Here is a 21,262-nt window from a genome sequence, read left to right as displayed (position 1 = left end):
AGAATTCTCTCTCTCATTGCTTCTTTTCCGACTACTGCTTTCCTCCCACAGGTAAGCAAGAGGAGCAGAGATGGGTGATAGGATGAGAACTGCCAAGGAGTGTGCTCAGAAGCAAATACTGACTAGTTCAGCAATGTAATCCATTTTTAGCTTTAAAAATGAATGGAATGCTAAGCTGTTTCCTTTCCTCATTCCACCCACTGCCTGTTTCTAGGCAACCTTATATTCTAGCTTTCTGAGCTTCACTGTACTCTTGTACCTTTCTCTCCTCTGTTATTTTGTTTTATTTATTTATTTATTTTTTGTCAATCTGATTGATTGGACATGAGTCATAACACACCCATGCAGCTCAGCAAGCATAGCCTTTGCTGACTCATGCTAGACCTCCCACTGTGTACATTTTAATATGTTTCTTATGAGATTGGTTGGAAGGTAAGATTTATAGGCAAAGAATGAATGAATATTGTCTTGAGCAGTTCAAGTTACCTATAATTTGTGTGGCACAACACAAGACATCAGGCATACCAAGGCCTTCAAAAAGCATCTTCAGGCACCTTCTACCTGTAGGAGGCTCACAGATAGATTCTCTACTTTCAAGAAAACTCACAGTTCAGTGCTGGAAGGGAGTGTGAGTTTATTTTTGTTTGTTTCCTTTTTTGTTTAAGCAATCACTTTTTTTAAACTTTATTGTTGTTCAACTATGGTTGTCTGCCTTTTCCCCTCACCTTTCCCCCCACCTCAGCCATCACCACCTCCCTCCTCTGATCCCACCCCCAGTTGGTTTTGTCCATGTGTCCTTTAAAGTTGTTCCTAAAAACCTTTCCCCCTCCCCCCATTATCCCCTCTCATCTCCCCTCTGATTACTGCCTGTTTGCTCTTATTTTCAATGTCCCTGGTGATATTTTGCTTGCTTCTTTGTTTTGTTGATTCATTTTCAGTTAAAGGTGAGATCATATGGTATTTGTCTCTCATCTCCTGGTTTATTTCACTTAGTATAATGCTCTCCAGTTCCATCCATGCTGTCACAAAGGGTAGGAGCTCCTTCTTTCTTTCTGTTGCGTAGAAACAGAAAGAAACTTCTTTCTTTTGTTGTTTCTTTCTGTTACTCCATTGTGTAAATGTACCATTGTTTCTTGATCCATTCATTTACTGATGGACACTGAGGTTGCTTCCAGCACCTGGCTATCACAGATTGTGTTGCAATGAACATTGGGGCGCATAGGTTCTTTTGGATTGATGTTTCAGGGTTCTTAGGATATAATCCTAGCAGTGGAATTGCTGAGTCATAAAGTAGTTCCATTTTAGTTTTCTGAGGAAATTCCATACTATTTTTCATAGTGGCTGTAATCAGTCTGCAATTCCACTAAGAGTGCACTAGGGTTCCCTTTTCTCCACATCCTCTCCAACATTTGTAGTTTGTTGCTTTGTTTATGATGGTCATTCTGACCGGTGTGAAGTGGTATCTCATTGTGGTTTTAATTTGCACCTCTCTGATAGCTAGTGATATTGAGCATATTTTCATGTGTCTGGATCCTCTGTATGTCCTCCTTGGAGAAGTGTCTGTTCAAGTCCTTTGCCCATTTTTAATTGGGCTGTTTGTCTTCTTTTTTAGAGTGGAGTTGTGGGAGTTCTTTATATATTTTGGAGATCAAACCCTTGTCTGAGGTATCATTGGCAAATATGTTTTCCCATTTGGTTGGTTCACATAAGCAATCACTTTATAATTGCAAAAAAGAAGCACCCAACATGCCCAGGGATAGAGTCCGGAGAAGGCTTCAGGAACTGGCTTCTGAAAATTCATCTGACATATCTTGGAGTACCCACTGTGAGCTGGGCCCTGTGATGGGCTTGGAGGCTGAGTGGTAGACAGGAAGAATCTCTGTCCTTATAGACTAGTGGGGAAAGTCAAGCCAATGGGCACGAACACGAAGATACATAACCCCAACCCAGAACAAACCAACTTACTTCCCATCAGTTCTCTTTTGGCTTCAGTGGGTACCATTGCATTACTGCCCTAGAATTTTGGAAGAGCATTGTGTAGAAGTAGTTTGTTGGCTGTGCTAACATCAGAGAAGAGCATTTCAGGATGACAAACCAGGATGAGCAAAGGGAAACTGGTATGGACAAGTAAGAACTGTTCAAAAAACAGCAGAGGTCAGTTCTGATACACGAAGTCTGGGCTTGGGGGCAGCCTTGAGAAATGAGGTAGACAGCTCATCGGGGAGACCAAGCAGCATCCAGCGTGTTGCGCTGAGCTAAAGAGTCAGGTAAAACATAATCAGTTCAAGGCCAAACCGATCTCCCTCACATTGTCGTTACGCTTCCTCTTGAGTCCTTACTGACATCAGAAGGATGTGTGAGCTTCCAGATTGAAGTCATAGCTCTCATTCAAAGTTTAAAGAGTTTGGAGAAAGTCAAAGAAGCCCTTCCCTGGTAAAATCAACCTTCGTTTTATGTGAGAGGCTTCATGAGGCAAGGTGATCCATCCAAAGCCACTTAACTTGAAAGAACAAATCTAGGACAGAAGCTGAGGCCTCTTGCCCCTGGCCCTGTGCCCCTCCTCTCTTCCCTGCATTGCCTGCAACTAATGGGACCCTGAATGGGTTGTACAAGGGAGACTGCTTCTTGTCACTCACACAGTTTATTCCCTCTTTTTAAAAAATTAAGTTTATTGGGGTAACATTTATTAATAATACTACATAAGTTTCAGAGGTAAAATTTTATGATCTATCATCTCCACACTTCATTGTGTGCACCACCCAAGACTAGTCTCCTTCTATCACCATATATTTGGCCCTTTCACCCTTTGCATCCTTCCCCCATCCCCCTCTCCACTGGTAACAACCATACTGTTTGTTGTCTGTGTTTATGAGTTTGTTTGTTTATCCATTTGTTGCTTTTTGTTTTATATCTCACTTGTGAGTGGAATCATATGGTCCTTGTTCTTTTTCCTTATAGTTATTTTACTTAGCATAATAGTCCTGCACCATCTTTTTAAAAAATATATATTTTATTATTGCCCTGGCTGACATAGCTAAGTGGATTGAGGGCGGGCCTGTGAACCAAAGGGTCCTGGTTCCATTCCCAGTCTAGGGCACATACCTGGGCTGTGCACCACATCCCCAGTAGGGGGCATGCAAGAAGCAACCACACATTGATATTTCTCTCCCTCTCTCTCCCCCCACCCCTTCTCTCTAAAAAGAAATAAATAAAACCTTAAAATATATTTTATTGATTATGCTATTACAGTTGTCCCATTTTCCCCCTTCACTCCCCTCCACCCTGTGCGCCCCCTCCCACCCACATTCCCATCCTCTATTTAGTTCATGTCCATGTGGCATACATATAAGTTCTTTAGCTTCTACATTTCCCATACTATTCTTGCCCTCTCCCTGTCTGTTTTCTACCTACCGTCTATGCTACTTATTCTCTGTACCTTTTCCCCCTCTCTCCCCTCCTCCCACTCCTCTGTTGCTAACCCTCCATGTGATCTCCATTTCTGTGGTTCTGTTCCTGTTCTACTTATTTGATTAGTTTGTTTTTGTTTTTGTTTTAGGTGTGGTTGTTAATAATTGTGAGTTTGCTGTCATTTTACTGTACATGTTTTTTTATCTTCTTTTTCTTAGATAAGTCCCTTTAACATTTCCTATAATAAGGGCTTGGTCATGATGAACTCCTTTAACTTGACTCTGTCTGGGAAGCACTTTATCTGCCCTTCCATTGTAAATGATAGGTTTGCTGGATAGAGTAATCTTGGATGTAGATCCTTGCCTTTCATGACTTGGAATACTTCTTTCCAGCCCCTTCTTGCCTGTAAGGTCTCTTTTGAGAAATCAGCTGACAGTCTTATGGGACCTCCTTTGTAGGTAACTGTCTCCTTATCCCTTGCTGCTTCTAGGATTCTCTCCTTCATTTTAATCTTGGAATGTAATTATGATGTTCCTGGGTGTGTTCCTTCTTGGGTCCAACTTCTTTGGGACTCTCTGAGCTTCCTGGACTTCCTGGAAGTCTATTTCCTTTTCCAGACTGGGAAAGTTCTCCTTTATTATTTGTTTAAATAAGTCTTCCACTCGCTCTTTCTCTTCCCCTTCTGGTACCCCTATAATTAGGATGTTGGAATGTTTAAAGATGTTCTGGAGGTTCCTAAGCTTCTCCTCATTTTTCTGAATTCTTGTTTCTTAATTCTTTTCTGATTGGATGTTTCTTTCTTCCTTCTGGTCCACTCCATTGATTTGGGTCCCAGTTTCCTTCTCATCACTATTGGTTCCCTGTGCATTTTCCTTTATTTCACTTAGCATAGCCTTCATTTTTTCATCTAATTTGTGACCAAATTCAACCAATTCTGTGAGCATCCTGATTACCAGTGTTTTGAACTATATATTTGATAGGTTGGCTATCTCTTCGTCGCTCAGTTGTATTTTTTCTGGAGTGTTGATCTGTTCTTTCATTTGGGCCATTTTATTTTCTTTACCCTCCTGTTACATAGCGAGGGGCAGAGCCCTAGGTATTCACCAGGGCGGGGCAACCCAGTCACTGGGTCGTGAAGCTGTATGTGGGGCAGGGACCTGAGAGGGAACAATGGCGCTTGCTCCACTCTCTGCCAGTTTTCAGTCACTTCCACTGCTTCTCCCAAGCAAACTGGGCCCTTCTGGTGCTGATTACCGGTGGGTGGGCTTGTGTACATTCTAGGAGCCTGTGAGTCTCTCCAATGAACCCTACTGTGAGGCTGGGAGTCTCTCCCAGGGCCTCAACCCCCACCGGTGTTTTCAATCGGTGTTTTGAGGCTTTATTCCTCGTGCTGGGACCCTGCATTGTGTGGTCTGTCTCGCTCCCCAGTTTTGCCTGGTTTATCTGTGCCTGAATGTGGGACTGCCGGGTCTGCCAGCTGCCCTGTGCGCTAGCGCCGCTTCACAATCTGCCACTTTGTGGGTCCGCCAGCCACCGCTTTGCCGAGACCCTTCTCCGTCCCTCCTACCAGTCTGGATGAATGTGTCTACTTTAACTCCTTGGTTGTTGGACTTCCACACAGTTAAATTTAGTGTACACAATTGTACATTAAATTGTGTACAATTTAGTACACAACTGAGTTGTGTGTACTAAAAACAACTCAGTACTGGTTGTCTTTTGTTTCTAAATTTTTGTTGTCCTTATTTCGGTTGTATGAGGAGACACAGTGTGTCTACCTATGTCTCCATCTTGGCCGGAAATCTCTGCACCATCTTTTTAATTTAGCATCATTTATTTAGCATTTCTGTGCGCTCTTCCTCCATCCCCCTTATTCTCTTACTTCCTTCTCCCAAACATTTATTGAGCTTCAAAGCTAAATCAGGCACTGGCTGCTCTGTGTCAGAGGTTGAGAGACAAAAATAAGGCTCCATTCCTCTAGAAGGACAGACATCCAAACAGAAAGTATGATACAGTGGGGCAGGGGCCACAGGAAGGAAATCACTCCTGCTGTGAGGGCTGGGGGGATGGAGCCACATTGCAGAAAGGCCTGGGTAACAACAACAACAACAAAAAAGTCAGAAAGGAGAGCCTTCATTTCCCCAAGCTATTCTCAACATCAGCAGTGTCTGAAGGTAACTCAGGTGCAGTAGTGTCTTTGCATGTTTGGGGGCTGGCCTGATACCCAAGGCTGTGGCCATGACCTTCACTAGGCAAAACAGTTGAGCAAAAGCGACCTGACACTGGGCTGAGGACCACACATTGTGGATCATCAAAAGGATGAATTCTCCCTGCACTGCAGGGATCTGAGGACTGGCCCAGCACCCTGTGCCTCGGCCACACAAGTCAGAGAGAGGATGAGCAGCTGGGGGCCCCGTGGAAGTCCACCGGGGACCTTCCCTCTTCTGGTACTGTGCTCAGTTCACCTCAGAGCCTGACAGCAGACATTTCTTACCTCCTTACCTCCCACAGACTTGGGCTCCAAAAAAATTGTATACATTCTTTTTGGCCCCTGAATGATTCTATACATGTATATAGTCTAAGAGATAGATCTTTTACCTTTTCATCTTTTCTAATCTCATTCTTAAGTATTTTTCACAAGCTGAAAGAGAGAATAGAGTATGCTAAGGGATATGGTGATTTATCAATGATGGAAGAGATGTTATTAACTACATTTAGAACTCTGCATACTGTGAACCAGTAAAATAATAGTTGCCTAAAATAAAACCATTTTAGGAATCGGAGAATGACATAGATCAGACAATGCCTCAGTTCCTCACATACGGGAATACCACCTACCTGCCTTTCCTCCTGTCTTACAGGCAAGACAGAAAGTAAAGATGCTTTTTACTTTGCTGGGATGTTTCGCATCACCAACATTGAGTTTCTTCCCGAATACCGAGAGAAGGAGTCCAGGGAATTTCTATCCGTGGCACGCACTGTACAACAAGTGGTGAGGTGATGGCGTTTGGAGAGAGACTGGGCAGGGTGGGGCCAGAGGGCGGGGAGGGGGAAGGGTCACTGTCACAGTGTGGAGGGTGGGTGAAGGGGGCAGTCAGGGAATCGTGGGATTTTGCTCGCGTTGGCTATACGATAGAATTGCTTATTTGATAGAATTGCTTATTTCTTTCTTTCTTTCTGCTGGAAGTAGAAAGAAATAGCTCTTGGAGCTTCAGTTTCAGTTTTTCTCATCGTGAAATAAAGGGATTGAATCAGGTCATCTTTAAAATGCCTTTTAGTACTGACTTTACAAGTGTGCTGATTGATTCTGTGATCAGTACCCATTCATTTCAACCTTGATGCACTGGCATCTCTTCACTTAAACAAAAACTTTCTCATTAAAGAACTGGTACATATATATCATAAACATTTAGTTGAAAGTCACTCTGGCTGGTGTGGCCCAGTTGGAGCATCGCCAGGTAACTGAAATGTTTGGGGTTCCATGCCTGGTCAGGGCACACACCTGGGTTCTGGGTTTGATCCCTGGTCCAGGCGTGTATGGGAGGCAATGGACCAGTGCTTCTTTAATGTTTCTCTCTCCCCCTTCCTCTCTCTCTAAAAGTGATGAAAAATCCTTGGGTGAGAATTAAAAAAATCTAAAAACATAAAAGAGGTGTAGAATAAGTAAGTAAAAATGTCAATTTAATGATCATAAATAAAAAACGTGTGAGGAGTAAAACCCATAAAAGCATCAGAAGAACATTAAAATCTTTAACATCACCGAAGATAGAGCCCCGTTTTATTCTGGACCACAAACATATAGGGGGTAGAGTAATATTCAAATTTTAGTAGATATTCAGTTCTATAATCTGGGCTTTAACTCTCACTATTAGTTTGCATATTTCTATGCAAGTAAAAATGTTTTAAAAAATGAATTTTCAAAGCTACAAATTTAGAAAACCCCCTTTTTATTGGGTACTTAAGTTGTTTCCAATTTTTGCTACTATCAATAATGCTATAGCAAAATTGGGGTATAAATCGTGTGTACCTCTAATTACTTCCTTAGCTAATTTTCTAAAATGATTACTGGTCAAATAGAAAAAATATCGATTCATTGATCTTGATACATGTCACCAGCTAGACAGTTCCTGCCAAGTTGTGTGTGCGAGCCAATGGCGAGGGCGGCCACACTGTGGGGACTCACTCCCGCGCGGCAGGAACACTGCAGCGCAGAGGGAGGAAGGGCTGAGAGAGAGAGAGCAAGCGCAGCCGGAAGTGGACACGGCGCCTCTTGTTTATCGAGGGCTTTCTACATCCTGGGTGTGTTGCTAAACCCTTTACCTTTAATACGCATCCATTATTCCTCAAATGATCCCCAAGAGGTAGGCATTTCTATATATATATATTATTGATTGTGCTATTACGGTTGTCCCCCCTTTATTCCCCTCTGCCCTGTACCTCCCTCCCACCATCATTTCCCCACCTAGTTCATCCCCACTTTATAGATTAAAAAAAAGAAAAGAAAAAGGGGATGGGGGAGCAAAACACAACGGAGACCCAGCAGATATAGATAATGTGTTCTGTGTTGCACAGTGAATTAAAACTCCACAGCTCAGTTTTTCCACTGGGCTATATTATGTCTAAGGTTGTATTTCCCCCTCCTGGACCATTTAGGTGGGTGATTTTTTGCTGCTGCGTAGAAAGGGGGATCCAAGGGAAGATTTGACAGATGAGTCAGTTTGCTTTTAGAAATGGTAAGCAAGGACAAAGAAGGTAAATTGATTGAAATAGCTCTCTTTTGAGATCCAATGACGGAGTTTTAAAAGGTTGAGTGTTTCCCCAGAGACTGGTGATTTGGGAAGGGGTTGGTAGTCCCGTTGGGGGCACCATTCGCCCCCTAGTGGCTAATGTAGGAATGTGCCCTTAAGAACATAATTTTTCAACACCATTTACTGATAGAAAGTTTTTATTGGGTCAAAAAAGTTTTTATTGGTGACTTTGAAAATGTGCTTAAAGCAGTTTGATTTATTAACGGTGGAGAAAATGAACTTTTGAGTAGGCAGAATACAGAAGTTAGGCTTGATTAGGGTGTATAAAAACAGAAATAAATGAATAAAGGTAACAAATTATTCTTTAGAGAAAGCAGAGTGAAAGCAAAGTAACCAAGACTGGTATAGGAAGTAAAAACTTATTTGAATTCAAGGGATAATGTCTGGGTTTGGAGTCAGAGACCTTTAGTCTGAGGCTTGTTTTCCTCGCTGATAGCGAATCAGAGCTTGGACCCAGGTCATGCTAGGTACTGCGAGGAGAGCTACGTCTGGAAGATATCAGACACCTGCGTTTTTCTGTTTTAGGTAAATCTGGTTTATACAACATCTGCCTTCTCCAAATTTTACAAGCAGTCTGTCGTTGCAGATGTCAGGTAAGGTGTGTCCCTTGCTTTGGGATCTCGACCCTCACTGCTGGTAATTCCTGTCAAAGGTGCAGAAGGACCACTCTCCAGTCACTTCTTGGGGGCAGTTGTGGGTTAACACCCTTTTAGCACAATAGCGACTCAGTTCCTGACTGTGCTGTCATGTTGAGTTTTTATCTACAAAAGCCCGCCTGACTCCATAGCTGGGCAAAATGACTGCTAACCTGGCTGCTGTATTGGACGAGGGCAAAAAGAAAACAAAGACCAGTATTTCTCAAAATGCATTCAGTAAAAAAACTGATCGCCAGAGCCCTGACTGGTGTGGCTCAGCTGGTTGGAGCATCATCCCATAAATCAAAAGGCTGTAGGTTTGATTTCAGTCAGGGCACCCGCGTAGATTGCAGGTTTGGTCCCTGGTTGGGGCACCTATGCGTATGGGAGGCAACCAATCGATGTTTCTCTCTTACATCTATGTTTCTCTCCCTCTTTCTCCCTTCCTCCTCCTCTCTAAAAATCAATAAGTATGTCCTCAGGTGAAGATAAAAAAATTCTTTAAAAAACCCCAACTGATCACTAGAGATCTTTTGAGAAAAAAAAGGATCCAATAATGGTCAAGTGATTTTTAGGAAAAATCATAAGCCCTGGATTGTACCCCACCTTCCCGCACCCCTGTATGTCTGCAGGGAGTCACAATCCACTTCGGCATGAAAATCTTAGAATAAAGTAATTTGTTTACTTTCCTTCACTTGTATATTCCCCAAGTTATTTACTAAAGAACACTCCCTGGTGTTTTCTTTTCCATAAGCCATGACAATCCTTATGCAGTTAGGAGTCTCTGCCCCAGGGTCGGACTGAAACCAGGACGGGGTGGGTTGCTGGCCTGGTCTTGTTACAGTCAGCCTTAATCTTCTCATCTGTAACTGGCATAATAATAGGCCCTTTCTCGTAAAATTAAATGGGATAAAGCAGATTTGGCACTGTGTGTGGACGCCCACCAGGGCGTTTCAGAAATTGTAATGGCAGTTAGTACTGATTGATAGTCATGGAGATGCAACTATTCACTAATGGTTCTAGCTCTGAGCCCCACATAAGAACACATGCACAGTGGTGTGTCCCATCTCCAGTCTCCGTAACAGGAGTCGACGACTTCCTAAAGAAGAAGTTATGTGTAGCTGAAAGGTGTGCTCACTGGCCTTCGCCAGTGAGATGTCGGGTGGGGGGGTCACAGGCTGCCTACAGATGTCCACTTCCTAGGAGGTGCCCCTGAACACCTCTCTTTTCACCACAGCAGTAACAACAAAGGTGGCCTCCTTGTACACTTTTGGATCGTGTTTGTCATGCCACATGCCAAGGGCCATATCTTCTGTGAGGACTGCGTGGCTGCCATCCTGAAGGACTCCATCCAGACGAGCATCATAAATCGGACCTCGGTGGGAAGCTTGCAGGGTCTGGCCGTGGACATGGACTCTGTGGTGCTAAATGGTGATTGTTGGGTAATTCTCCTCACATTCCTTCCAGCAGCTCTCCCGACAGCGTCGTTAGTGTAGTCACTGCTGAAACAGAGCATTCTCTTCCACAGTCCCAGTGCGACAGGACGAGTTGAAGATGTGCAGCTGTGTTGGTAGACGAAGTTGCTAAATGTTACGTACACTGATTGAACAGTAGAGTTGGGGGATATATATATATATATATTTGAACTTGTGAGAGCATACCCCCCATATTTAATTTGGCTTATTCAAACTAAGGTTCCAGGGAACAAGTCCTGTGGAAGGACAGTTTTTCTGAGGCTTATCTTGCCTCTTTCTTCATCCAGACAGAACTGAACCTATTCTGTGTAGCATTGCCCAGTGTTCCAAATGACTTGCCCCATTGCCTTGTCAAATGCAAATGTCACCATTTGTCTTGACAGTATAATTGCTTATTGTACAACCCCAAATTTAAGTGGCTTTATCCTTTGATTTCAATTTTGTGTATGCTAGGCATATAGTAGGTAGCTAATATGTAGTTGTTGAATGAACGAAAATTCTGTACCACATATACAATTTCAGATATATGACTAATTAATATGACTATTATCATATTTGTTTCATTTCCTTTTTACATTAAAAATGTTTACAATTTGTTACTATGGATAATTTTAAGCATAAAAAAGGAAAAAATAGTATAATGAACTCTGATATCCCTTTTACTCAACTTCAAAAACTATCAACTTATACCTGTTCTATTTGATCTCTAAATTCCTAAGCAACCTACCCTATTCTCACTGGATTAATTTAGAAAATACCAGATATGTTGGATTGATTTTAAAGGACTGAAAATATTTGTTTTCTAGGCAAAATTTTAACAAATGAAAAGTTGAGAACGACGGTCTTTTTTCTATGTGTTTTTTCAATGCAGCGGGGCTTCGGTCAGATTATTCTTCAACCATAGGATCTGGTAAACTGTCATGTGGTTTCTTCCCTCCTCCACCCTCCCCCACTCTCCCCCACCCACTGCCTCCAAATCAGTGTCTTTGGGAGCTATTAGTTTTCCTTTTCAAGTGATGATATTTGTTAGTGCTCTCTTCAAGTTGCCAATGAGAGAAATATACTCAAACTGGTTTAAGCATCAAAGAAGCTTGATCGACTCGTAAACCTGGGCACGCCTGGGGTGGGGAGACGTTGGGTATGGTTGGGCCAGGTTTTAAGATAAAATATCATTAGGATGCTGCATCTCTACTCTCTCTCCATTGTTGAGGTTTCACCAAGTGTGAAATCTTCCAATGTGGTGGCATAAATTAATGCGCATCAAATAGAATAGGAATAAGTTGATAAATGGCCACCTGCAGATCCAAACTATAATTTATCAGTTTAGTAAACATGATGGAAAAAAATAACCACATTTGAGTATATTTCTCAATAGTTCCTGCAGAGGTGCTGGGACTATGTCTCATTGTCTTGGGTTGGCTGACATGCCCACTCCTGAACTAGCTCCTTTGACTCTGATTGGCCAGTCTGAGTCATGTGCTCTCCTCTGCACCTAGGGGTGAGTTTAACCCCAACTAAACCATATAGACATGATAGGGATAGTTTCTCAAAGTAAAGTCTAGGTGCGGTGATCAGGAGAGAGGGGAGTGGACTCCAGGCTGGCAAAGACAGCAGATGCCCTCCTCATGACTTCTTTTGCTCTTTACTCTTCTATAATGATGTCTGTCATTCCTAAAACAAAACAAAAGTGCTGTCTCCACAGACAAAGGCTGCTCTCAGTACTTGTATGCAGATCACCTGTCTCTTCGATACCCTCTGGAGATTTCTGCAACCTCAGGGAGGCTTATGTGCCACTTCAAGCTGGTGGCCATCGTGGGCTATCTGATTCGTCTGTCCATAGAGTCCGTCCAGATTGAAGCTGACAACTGCATCACCGATGCCTTGACCATTTACGACTCCCTCTTGCCAATCCGGAGCACCATCTTGTATAGGTATTATGCAGGCACTCTGGTTGTGGAGGAAAAGATTTTTTTCTTTAACAATGTCTCTCTTTTGTATTACCTGGGTTTTCCTTGGTTTCTTTGTGAGCCATTTTTGTGTGTACGCATGAGGTTGGTCACTGACCCATGACCTATGCCCCATGTAATGCCCTCTGTATTAGCCTATTGGACACAGCGTTTTCTGTCCTTTTGTGGCACACGAGAATCAAAATCAGTGTAACAGGACCTTCAGCCAATATTTCTGAAACCTAACAGATTTTTCCTTTAATTTTGCTTTTACTGCAATCACAATGAAGTATACTGTTTCAGTAAGGGTAAGGATAAATAGTCTGTGGTGATTAGATAACATTAATGAAACAATTAAATGTTTTTTCTTATTATAGAGTAACACAATGTTCATTGTGAAAGTGAAGTCTGAGAAGACAATATCAACTATTTCACAAACCCGTAATCCAGAACATGTATCTGTTATAGTCTTGCATAAATCTTCTCATTTATATATATACACTTATATGTACATACACATATGCTAATATTTTTATTTTGATTTATGGGTGCTAATATTTTGTTCATCGAATGGCAGTTGGGCTTTAGTAAGAATTTATTGCTTGTTAGTCACTGGGCTAAAAATGGGCATGAATTCTCTTATTCTTAATAGTGTTTACATCGGTATGCAACAGTGTTTTCAGTGTCTGTATTTATTTATATTTGGGGGATGAAGTGCATGTTAAAAATTCGTCCAGCATCCAAAGATGTGCATTGAGCTGTAAGCTTGTCACTGGCTTCCACTGCTCAGTCATCGTGACGGATTTCGTTTCGCCCTTCTGGACACATTTAGTTATTATCTCCGTCAATCCTCACCACAATGCTGTGAGCACTATGCCATTATCCTCACTTCCATTGTATAGCAAGGAAACTGGCATTCATGAAGGCTTAGATCCTTGATTGCCCAGAGTTTTTCAAGCAGTTAGTTAAGTGATGGAGCTGAGTTGGGAACCCGGTTTCCCTTAGCCGTTAAGTACTCTGCCTTTCCACCTTGTCTGTTCTGAGGGAGGGCCCAGGGACGGCCATCCCAGAGAATTCTCTGGTGGTTTTCTGTGCTTGTACCAACTCCTGTCCATCTGCTGTGCCCTGTAGCCACTAGCTGAGGATGGCCTGGCTGGTAGTGGTGACCAAGAGCTGTGTGGATGGCCCAGAAAATGTGTGGGAATTAGCAATGGACAGAGGTCCACTCCTATTATTCATGTACTCTTGGTTTGTTATCTGGTTTCAGAATTTGTGAGCCCACAAGAACATTAATGTCATTCGTTTCTACAAATAATCTCATGTTGGTGACATTTAAGTCTCCCCAGATACAGAGGCTATCGGGAATCCGGGCATATTTCGAGGTCATCCCAGAACAAAGTAAGTCCTCCCCAACAGCAACACAAGGTCTCCCTCAGAAATCCGTGGCATTCCTGTGTGCTCTCTCCCCAGGCTGCGTCCCATCACTGGTTGTGTAGGTCAGGGACTCTGACTCAGGGTCCATTCAGGAGAGAGCTCATATTAGTTACTCTAACAGAGAAAAATCTCGTGTAAAGAACTGTTCACTCAGTACAAAGGTCTTAACCAGATAACTCAAAAGGCAAACAAACAAAACCATAAGCTGGCATGGCTGTAACACACGTAGGAAGCAACTCCCACCCGTAGGTCTGGGGGAACAGAGGAAATCGGTCAGAACGAGTACAGTTTAGAGCTTGGAGGAGGGGTCTGTGGAGTGAAGCTGAGGAAGGGTCGCTGCTCAGCTGGTGCTGGTGTCTCTGAGTTCAGAGCTGGGGGTCATTGGACCTTTGACCCAGACCTCTAAGGAGGGGGTGCCAGACAGTTGAGGCTGGTATTATATTTGGACAATAATGTGGACGTTGGAACAACTGCTAAAGGCTCCGACTGCACAGGAATGAAGTGTATCTGGGAGTGTGAAGAAAAGTCACTGGGGTGACACTTCTGGGAATAAGATGGCACCCCCTGGTGGCAGAGCCTACCAGGAAACCAAGTAGTAAAGAAAGGAAGTGGTTTGCCGGGTCTCAGCCTACGCTTATAGGCAAGTAGCTCAGTGACTACTACACTAGGCTGTCTTTTTTGACGTTTAATTTATAGTCATGCCTGCGAATGCCATCCTAGAAAGTACTGTGAATCAAACACCTCGAGGATTTCATGGGTTTTACTAGGTAACGGTCAGCAAAAATGATCCCTCCCCACCCGATTCTTCTCTTTTTGACTTGGGTTAGTGAAGTAATGCAAAACAAAAAGAAACTCTAGTCTCTTTGTAATATTTGTTGCAACTGATCGGATGTTGCAAGTCATGTTTTGGTAACTTATTATGAGCATCAATAAAGCCAAGGGATCAGCATGGGAGATAAGCAATGGACTTATGTGAAGAGGGAAGGGGTTTGGCTTAATACTGATAGCTATAGTTTCATTTACATTTTAGGGCATTGACTTATTTGATAGTTTTTCTGCTTCAAATTATTACAGAACCAAATGTAAAATGGATCTGTTGAACAAAATTAGACTATAGATTTGAGATATTGTTGGGTTGAAAATTATTTCCAACTCCCCAAGTTAAAACTGTGATTATCTCAGAAATATTGTAATGGACTTTGTCTGTTCACTCAGTGAATATTTACTGAGCATCTATTATATACCAAGAATGACTCTTGGTGTTAGGGAAATGGCATTAAACAAAACAGACATGAATCAGTACTCTCAAGGGGCTTACCTTCTAGCAGGAGAATCACCATAACAGTAAGAATAGTTCTTTAGATTGTCTCATTTAGACAGATCTACATGTCAAAGAAACTGGGTATATTTCAACAAGTATACACTTATTTGAACAAAATAAGCTCAGAAGCTTTTAAAAGTATATTTAAACTACCTTTTTTAGAAAGTAATAGCACCCTGTAATCTGTAGCCAAAATATATTATTTGAAAACAAATACAGAATATGAACATATTCTGTGGCTATACATATGTATAGTACTATTTTTTAAAAAATAGTTCAAATTCCAAAATATATATAAGCCTATTGATTAAGAAACTGTGCATTTGTAGTTAAAGAAATAGAAGCAGTGTATTTCCCATAATCTCTCAACTGCAAATCATTGTGCATTACCGGATTTTTTTCAGAGTGTGAAAACACGGTGTTGGTCAAAGAAACCATTGGCTTCGAAGGGAAAATTTCGAGTCCGTATTACCCCAGCTACTATCCTCCGAAATGCAAGTGCACCTGGAGATTTCAGGTAGCCTAGTTCAACTGCTTTCTTGCAAAAATATTATTGTCCTATTTCAGTAGCAATTTATTTTTTAATTTAATTGCCTTTATTTTTAAATTTATTACAAAAAAGTATTAGTTAATTCTACAACACTTAAACATTTCAAAGTATATTATCTAGAACATGAACATTTTTACAATTTTAACCTTCTAATAAATAAACTGCCTTTTGCAGCCTGAGTCTTGTTTTTCTAATTTATTATTTTGTTTGTTTGTATTAAAAATGCAAAGACATTATTACGGAATTAAAGACTTCATTATTTTATTATCACAGATCTCATTTATTAGTTTTTAATTACTTCATCATCAGCATTATAATAGGAATAATATAGGAACAATAAATTGGATTAGGCAATATATATTTCAGTTGCATAAGCAAACCAGGATGCAAATTTATATGAAATATACACATCTACCTCTGGTACTAGACACGGTATTCCTGCATTTTTTTCTTTAATCTTAGCATGTAAACTAGATTTGTTTCTCCAACTGTAGTATCATGTGTAGGGAGACAGGGCAAGATGCCACCTTTGCTCTCTCAGTGGATACAGCTAAAACGATTGTCACGTGACATAGCGGTTAAATGTAAGCAGCAAGCAGTATACAGCTTGCATGCCCTCAACATGTCATTACTGAACACCAACTGCATGCCGGGCAGTGCTCTGGACACTGGGAACTCTAAGATCAGACACACGTACCCAAGCTCTGTTCTCATGGAGTTCACCACTCAGTAAGATAGGCAACAAACATGCACCTGCAACATATGTAGTATGTTACATGGTGGTACAGTGCTGTGGAGAACATGGAAGTAGGGAAGGGGCTCTGTGGCTGAGTGAGTGGTGGGGTGTATGAACGGTGGGAAGTTAAGAATTTGTTGTCTTAAATAAGATGGTCAGGGAACCTTTGAACAGAAATCTGAAAGATGACAGGGAACTAACCTTGTGCACACCCAGGATAAGAGTGTTGCAGGCAAAGGGAACAGCTAAGCAAAGGCCCTGAGGCAGAGGCGTCCTGGCTGCATGTGATTTGTACAAGTCAGTTACATGTTTTTAATAATATTTATTAATCTTATCATTTAATAGGCCTAAATCTGTCCTTAGTGACAGTGTCCTGATGGCATGCATCCTTAAATTTTTTTATCATTATCTCAAACATTTACAAAATAATTAAAACATAAAGGTATGGGACTCTTGCTCTCTGCCAGAGTCTTAAGGGCTCAAGGCAGCAGAATCTCAGGGCCTCAGTGACTATCAAGTCTGAAGTTTGGAGGGAGAGTGAGGGAAAGAGAAGGTGAAAGGAGGACTTGGGAAAGGGAAAGGGAAAGAGAGAGACAAATGCCTTATGATGTCCTTATTTGGAGAATCTAAAAGGAGAAAACTGAACTGACAGAAAAGAGATTGCTGGTTGCTAAGGGTGGAGATTGGGCAAAATGAAAGGAGGTGGTCAAAATGTACAAACTTCAAATTTTAAAGTACATAGCCCATAGAGATGTGATGTACAGCATGGTGACTATAGTTAATAACATTATAGTTAATGTTTTTAACTATTGTTAATAATACTGTACTGTATATTGACAAGTTGCCAAGACAGAATATCTTAAAAGTTCTTATCAGAATAAGAATTTTTTAACTGTATGGTGATGGATTTAACTAGACTTACTGTGGTCAGCATTTTGCAGTATATACAAATACCAAATCATTGCACTGTACACCTGAAACTCATAGAATGTTTATGTCAATATATCTCAATAACGACAAAAAAGAGACTAGGATTGAATTGCAAAGTATTAAGTTTGTACTGTACAAACTTAACTGTACAGTATGTTGTTTTCAAAAGACAAAAATGAAAAGAAATTACTTAATAAAGCTGAAAATAAATGAATGAGCAATATCATACCAGGCAAATGCCAGCAAAAAGAAAGCAGGGTTGTGTTCCCTGCTTGGGTTGTGGTGCTGACGTCAGGGCTACAACAGCCTTGAGGCAGAAACGGCAGGGCCTCCGTAGCGGCGGAGGGGGCAGTCCACAGTGAAGACGTAATTACGGCGACTGTTTAGGCAGCAAAGGACAGACGTGGCATTAGAACTGCGAAGTCAAAACCTGTAAAACATACAGAGAGAAATAAAATAAACGATGCCGAAATAAGAGTTTTAATTCCTTCCTTTTGGTGCAAGACTGGGATAGTGGGAGACAATAAGGTTAGGAATGGTATTAAACCATCCAGATAATGAGGGTATGGCACACACAGAAATTACCTTCTTTTTAAAATGACCTTAGAGCATTCATAAATTCGATCACAACAATTCTTAATAAATTAAAAAAGTGTAAAGCAGTACAAGCGATAAACAATCTTTTATCTAATTACAGTTGTACTAGAGAACTTGAAATGGGTGACCCAAAATCCCACTCTCCGGAAATACAGGAAGTCTCAAATAATTCTTGGTTCCAAATGAAAATGAAAACTAAAGTGGTTGCGTATCAGACATAAAGTGTGTACACGTCATATGGCGCTCATAAATAGACCCGGGAGTGTGTGCCCGCGCGCGGCCTCACCCGTACACGTGCCTGCAGCAGCTCCCTCTGAGCGCTCTCTCTGAGAAGGCGTGGGGGTGACTCAGCAACCGTCCTTACAAATAACCAGGTTTCCTGCGAAAAGGCTGCTGATTCATTTCTCTTTGTCTGAAGAACCTGAATAGTGCTTTGAATAAACTACCTCATTCCCATCGAAGGAGGAAAATGTGTATACTCATTAACAAGTGGGTGTTTTCAAAGTTAAGCTTATTTAATAGGAGGAAAGTGAAACTTAGAAATGATCTAATGTCACTTACCGCAAACTGGGGCCTTTACAGGAACTAGTATAAAGGACACATGGGTCCTGGCTGGTGTAGCTCAGTGAATTGAGTGCTGGCCTGCAAACTCGGTTTGATTCCCAGTCAGGGCACATGCGTGGGTTGTAGGCTAGTTCCCAGCAGGGGACGCGTAAGAGGCCACCATACATTGATGTTCCTCTCCCTCTCTCCTTCCCTTCCCCTCTAAAGATAAATGAATGAAATCTTAAAAATAAAGGACACATGGACAACACATGGACAACTAAGGGGGGTGGAAATGGGAGGAAGGTGGGGAGCAAGGGAGCACACGGGGAGGGGGCTGCTGGGATGGGAGTAAAAGACAGAAAACTGTACTTGAACAATAATTAAATAAATTAACAACAGAAAAACAAACAAACAAAAAGACTGGGGCCTAATAGTTGCTCCCCAAGCACCGGGCTGTCCACTTCCCTCTTGGGTTTGCTCAGGGGAAGTGGTCTGCCGCACCACAAGCCACAGGGCATGAAATAAAAAGCAGCAAGCGGAGGGAACAGGTTCAGAGTAAGAAAATCTTAGCCTAAAACATGTCCTTCAATTGATTTTTCCTCCTTATTTTGCTTTTCACAGACTCCCCTATCAACTCTTGGCATAGCGCTGAAATTCCATAACTATTCAATCACCAAGAAGAGCGTGAAAGGCTGTGACCACGGATGGTGGGAAATTAATGAGCACATGTGAGTGGTTTCCATATCTGAGGAATCTGATGAAAGGTCTTGCGCAGGGGTTCAAAGCTTTGAGTCTCCTGTCCCCTAAAAGTTTACACTTTACTATTTACAGGTGGGGAAACTGAGAAATACAGGCGTTAAATAACTTGCTCAAGGCCACTCAGGTCACAGGTGATTAAGGCAGGACTCAAACCCAGTTTCATGGCTCCCAAGTCCTTGCTCTGTGCTGCTGGGCTGTGGGTGTGCACACTACATCTCACAGAAGTAGTTTGCAGATAGAGTCTCAAACCATGGAGGAAAATAGCAAGTAGGAGCCCTGGTGGGATAAAAGGTAGAAACATAAAGCAGTTCCGTTCAGTTGGAGATGCCCCCTGGGCCGAGTTGTATCCTGAGGCTGAGGCATGGGTTGAGGCTGATCAGAGAGAAGCTGATAGAAATCTAGATGTCTGGCTTTTCTGAACCAACAGAGTAGGTCCTCTTTCTCAACCCTAGTTTGTCCTTTAGTTCTTGTTATTGTTCATTTGCTTCTAAAGTTATAATGGGTTTTATATTTAAAATATATGTATAGGATGCCCTGTGTTGGCAACAGAATAGCTTCTCTGTTTACTTTGAGATGAGAATCCAAAGTTAGCCTAAGGGATTTGTCTGCTTGTGAAGTTAGCCTAAGGGATTTGTCTACTAATTCTTTGTTCATTGTTGTTCCATGAATAGAACCTTTCCTTTCCAAAGGATTTTCTTGAACAACCTGAACAACCACCTTTCATTTTCTTTGGACTCTTAGATTACTTGCTAAATAGTCATTGGTCCAGTCTCACTGGAATAGATTCCATCTGATGTGAAGGCATTCTTGGATCCATTATGAAGATGTGCCTTGTACTCCTTTGGGAGTATCTTTGAATCAAAGGTCTATGTTATCAGAAGCAGAAGGCCTGGGTTCAAATTCCAGCCCTCCCATTTAGTAGCTGCATTAACTAGGACGCATTAGTTAACCTCTTTGATCTTCAGTATGCAAAATGAGAAAATAATTTCTAGTTAATAATGTGCATTTTTTGGTAAACATTCAATGAAATAATGCCTATTGCACAGCAAAAAAAAATTACCTATTACTATGTTTGTTGGGAGAAAGCCCCGAAAGACTAAATTCAGGATCAATTCCAAAGAACTGACAGGTAGGCTTATTCAAATCTGTAAGGACTTTAATAGGAGAAACTTGCATACACTGGAGCAAAGCGGCTGCTCCCAGGGGTGGCCGGTGGGAAGAAGCCACACCCCTCCCAGGACAGTCCCTTTTTGTAGGGGGTGAGTGGTAAAACCATATGGTGGGTCCCAACGTAGTCCACCAGAAAGAACAATGCCTTCCTAAGCTAACCGATAACATCAGGTGGTTGTCACACTCCGTATATTCATTAACCTCCTTCCTGGGGGCATGACATTTATCTCTGGGCAGCACTGGTTTTCCTGGGTTCTCAGCCAAGCCTGAAGCTACAGAGAGTTTCCCAGGCACTTTTGCTGCTTGGAGTCCAACTACATCTTGCATCACAGTGAGTTCCCCTACACTAATTCAGAAGATTGCTTTGGAAATGACATTGCATAGATAAATACTATATAGCATGTGTCCCAAGGCTTTAAGAATACTGCATTTTGGTGTTCTAATTAGATAGAGATCTCTAAAACCAATTTTTGGAAGTCTTTTGTAAAGCCATATGCCTAAGATAGAGCTATTTTGACAATGAAATACCACCCTGTCCCCACCAAGTAGCAGTCCCCACCACACCTGATTTCCGTATCTGTGGAATGCAATGAAAGGCCTTACCCAGAGGTAAGCTTGGCCTGACCCAGATGATGTTGCTGCTAATGTAGGAGCAGAGGTTCCTTCCAAACACTACCAGGACAACTTTCTGCTCTAAATACTTTCCCTGGAGGGCCGGCTCTTCACTTTGTCTTATGGGCTGCCTGAAATTGCATCAGATTCTTTTGATACTAGTTGAACCCTTGGGATACCAGCCCTTCTCATTATTAGTCCTTTTCACCCCAAAAGGAAAGACTCTGATTGAACTATTTTCTGACACCTTGCTGACAAGTTTAGCCTGAGAGTGTTGGGTTGGAGGAGGAGAAATGCCGACACCAGAAAGCCCAGTGATTGTGAGCTGAAGAGCAGAA

The 21,262-nt window shown here is 41.9% G+C and overlaps 1 protein-coding gene across 2 annotated transcripts in view; it reads left to right on the top strand.

The window, feature by feature from the left end:
- Positions 1 to 6,266: 6,266 nt before the first annotated feature.
- Positions 6,267 to 21,262, top strand: part of TMPRSS7 (transmembrane serine protease 7) — a 32,078-nt gene continuing 17,082 nt past the window's right edge. Inside the window, exons 1-8 of one of the 2 annotated variants that reach the window (XM_037056294.1) lie at positions 6,267 to 6,397; positions 8,739 to 8,806; positions 10,086 to 10,279; positions 11,195 to 11,233; positions 12,026 to 12,254; positions 13,537 to 13,667; positions 15,429 to 15,541; positions 19,005 to 19,111. In XM_037056294.1, coding sequence (XP_036912189.1) covers positions 6,305 to 6,397; positions 8,739 to 8,806; positions 10,086 to 10,279; positions 11,195 to 11,233; positions 12,026 to 12,254; positions 13,537 to 13,667; positions 15,429 to 15,541; positions 19,005 to 19,111 — 974 coding nt within the window. In that variant the 5' untranslated portion in view covers positions 6,267 to 6,304. The remainder of the gene's footprint in view (positions 6,398 to 8,738; positions 8,807 to 10,085; positions 10,280 to 11,194; positions 11,234 to 12,025; positions 12,255 to 13,536; positions 13,668 to 15,428; positions 15,542 to 19,004; positions 19,112 to 21,262) is intronic. The other variant, XM_037056303.1, reaches the window with a different exon arrangement.

The sequence above is a fragment of the Sturnira hondurensis genome, unplaced genomic scaffold, assembly GCF_014824575.4.
Source record: "Sturnira hondurensis isolate 20B ecotype Veracruz unplaced genomic scaffold, ASM1482457v3 Scaffold0000880, whole genome shotgun sequence".
In the NCBI taxonomy this organism is placed as follows: domain Eukaryota; kingdom Metazoa; phylum Chordata; class Mammalia; order Chiroptera; family Phyllostomidae; genus Sturnira; species Sturnira hondurensis.
This window is presented reverse-complemented; position numbering and strand designations above follow the sequence as displayed.